At 35.2% G+C, this 3,552-nt stretch overlaps 1 protein-coding gene across 1 annotated transcript in view; it reads right to left on the reverse strand.

Annotated features, from left to right (window-relative positions):
- Positions 1-3,552, reverse strand: part of LOC106475619 (cytochrome P450 2U1-like) — a 19,284-nt gene that overhangs the window by 12,730 nt on the left and 3,002 nt on the right. The window contains exon 2 of the mRNA XM_013936296.2: positions 687-805. Coding sequence (XP_013791750.2) covers positions 687-805 — 119 coding nt within the window. The remainder of the gene's footprint in view (positions 1-686; positions 806-3,552) is intronic.

Here is a 3,552-nt window from a genome sequence, read left to right on the forward strand (position 1 = left end):
CTCAAACATGTGTATTAATCATAAATAATATTCAACGTTAAACTGGTACACAGTTAAAAACATTTTATTTAGGCCTATCTATGGCCTTCATAAAGTTGACGACTCTACATGTTTCGACATTACAACGTGACTCCTGAGGTCAACTTTTTGAAGGTCATAGATAGGCCTAAATAAAATGTTTTTAACTGTGTACCAGTTTAACGTTGAATATTATTTATGATCTTAACTGTTGAAATTGTTTGTTATTTCTAGTTCAAAGATGTTGTGGCCCGGCATGGCCAGGCGATTATGGCGCTCGACTCGTAATCTGAGAGTCGCGGGTTCGAATCCCCCAAACATTCTCGTCCTTTCAGCCGTGGGAGCGTTAAATAGCACGGTCAATCCCATCATCCGTTGGTAAAAGAGTAGCGCAAGAGTTGGCGGTGGGTGGTAATGACTATCTGTCTTCCCTCTAGTCTTTCACTGCTAAATTAGGGACGGCTAGCGAAGATAACTCTCGTGTAGCTGTACACAAAATTCAAAACAAACAAACCAAACCAAAGATGTTGAACTTATGTGAAAAAGACGATAAAGAAGTTATAATTGCCAGAAAAAAAGACAACAGTTATTTATCTTCTGGCGCAAAAATGTCGTACTTTGCTAATACAGATGACGTGTTATTTCTGGTACAAAGATGTTGTACTTGCCTGAGAAAGATGACATGTTATTTATTTTTTGCCGGTTCCTCATTTCAATCAAAAAGGAGTCAATGTAATCACAAGCATTGCTTGGGTCCAATCTCTTCTTGTGGTTATTGGTTTCTTCACTGAAAGAATTTTCAATTTGACACGATTCAAAGAAAGGGATTATTGAACACACTGTCTATTCTTTATATTCATGTTCTTAGAAGCTACAAAACAATCTATACTGTTGCCTTGAAAAGTAGATGAGCATTTTATGTATTGTATCTCAATCCATGTAAAACATTGTACTAAAATCATATCTTCGATTTGCTTTAATGTTCATGTATCTATAAACAGGATTTTGTATGTTTTGCACAAAAGTTAAAAATTATAGTTAACTTATTCCAAACTCTGCAGAAAGCTACACGTTACTAGACTGTATAAAATGTACTTAGGTGTTGGATGTTCTTAAGATTGTACAACAAACGTACTAAATCCAATTATTTTTTATGCATTACTAAGGTGAGATGATGTTAGGCAGTTTATAAAATCATTGAAAATCAATAGTATAATAATGATCAAATGACAATTATTAGAAAGTAAAGTCAATCAGTTATATTTTGGTCAAACAGAGGAAAAATTCCCAAATGTATAACAACATTTATTAAAATTTAACAGTTGTAGCAAAACAAGACAAGAAAAACATGAATTAAGGTTTACTAGTCAAATAACAACAATTTTCAGAAACAAGCAACATATACATTATCATTTATATAGTACGATACAAAAATACACAATTTTTAAGCATATCAATTTTTTAGGAAATCCTTTTGATTTAGCCCTATAAATGGTAAGCCTTCAAGACAATGGATAAAAACAAGGAATTTTCAGACTAAAACGGGCTTTGCAGTTGGAGTCTATTTAATCGAGAAGTTATCAAAAACAGTTGTAATCGCTAACAAGCAAAAGATCATGAAGTAAACTAGTAAGTAGGGGCACTTGTCAGAGGGTCCCACATTGTTTTTTTTTTTTTGTTTTTTTTTCAGACTTTCCAAAACTTTTCCTACAACTGATTTAGGATGAGTCTATAAATACTGGAACCACCTCCCTTGAAAAGAGGAGTGACATTAGCTAATTTCCTGCCCATTATTCAAGAACTGACAAAAATAGTAGCAAGTGGCTCATATATCCAATATTTAACCTCTTTCAAAACCGTCGGGGAAATAATATTTGGCCCAGGAACCTTATCGTTCTTTACACTTCCCAATTTTTCTTAACCATCTCAGAATTAATGCAGTCATGTTGTTCAAGCTCGTTTCCATCTATCAGCTGTTCAATATGTTGAATGGCCAGGTGGTTAGGGTGCTCGACTCGCAATATGCGAGTCGCAGGTTCGAGTCCCCCGTCCCACCAAACATGCTCGCCCTTTCAGCCGTGGGGGCATTATAACGTGAAGTCAATCCCACTATTCGTTGGTAAAAGGGTAGCCCAACAGTTGGCGGTGGGTGGTGATGACTAGCTGCCTTCCCTCTAGTCTTACACTGCTAAATTAGGGACGGCTAGCGCAGATAGCCCTCGTGTAGCTTTGCGCGAAATTCAAAAACAAGCAAAACAATATGTGGAATACTATTAGTTACTTAGTAAAAACCGAAGAAAAAGCAAAATTTAATAACCCAGCCATCTCATAACCATCATCTTTATCATCCCTGAAGGGTCTTACACCCATCCCAACATTTAACCTTAATGTATTTAAAGAAATCATTATTGTTAATTTTACATTTTCAACTAACATGTTCTCATAGATCCTTTTCTATGTCTTAATTTCCTCTTTTACCAACTTTCTTTCTCTTCTATAATTTTCTAAATCTCCTGTCATACCAGTCAATTTAAATTTCTTAAATTCATTATGCAAAACACCAGGTTGGCTCACAAAGAGTTATTATAAGAAATGAAATTCAAGAAAAACTTGCAGCTACCCTTTTATTTCCATAAGGAATATGTTTACCTTGAATATTAGAAATTTATCTTTAAAAGTTGTCCACATCTGATCATTGTCTCCAATTATTTCAGCTGCCCAATTTAAAACAGAAATTTTGTCGCATCCCTTCACAGTTTTTGAAATTTCTAACCAAGATATGCAGCAAAACATCGAACCTAACAGAGCAATGATCACTTGCACCCAGATGTTCCCCAATTTCCACCCTCTCTATCATTTCCATATTTCAAGTTAACAATAAATCTGAAATAGCATTGACTAATTGGTAAAGAAAGCCATCTTCAGCAGTTTCCAAAAACATTTTCCCTCAATGTCTGTCTCTATCATTTCCCAATCTATATGCCTGAAATCAAAATCACCCATAATTATGATCTCTATCAGCCATGTGGGCATTATAATGTTGGGTCAATCCCACTACTTGTTGGTAGAATAGTAGCTCAAGAGTTGGCAGTGGGTGGTGATCACTAGATGCCTTCCATCTAGTCTTTCACTGCTAAAATAGAGACGGCTAGCACAGATAGGCCTCGTGTAGCTTTGTGCGAAATTAAAAAAACAGTCAGTTATATCCACCACCTGTGCCCCTGGGTAGCATAATATGATCATTTTCTCCCTATTTACTCAACAGATTATCCTATCCACATGCCTTGTCAAAGAATCACTTTGTTACATCTCTGTTCGTTTGTTAATTTCTCGTATAAATTTTTTCTGACGAACTTCAGCGATACAAGTCCTTTCTTAATTAAAACTAATTTATTCTTTCTCGATATAACTTTGTAATACAAACAATTTACACAGTCACTTTAAACTTAACAACCTAAATAACACACGCTAAAAATCACAGTGATTCACACACTTTACTTATGGTGCCTACTTTTTGGCTTGACTCAATTATCT

Source organism: Limulus polyphemus, unplaced genomic scaffold (assembly GCF_000517525.1).
Source record: "Limulus polyphemus unplaced genomic scaffold, Limulus_polyphemus-2.1.2 Scaffold8880, whole genome shotgun sequence".
Taxonomy (NCBI): domain Eukaryota; kingdom Metazoa; phylum Arthropoda; class Merostomata; order Xiphosura; family Limulidae; genus Limulus; species Limulus polyphemus.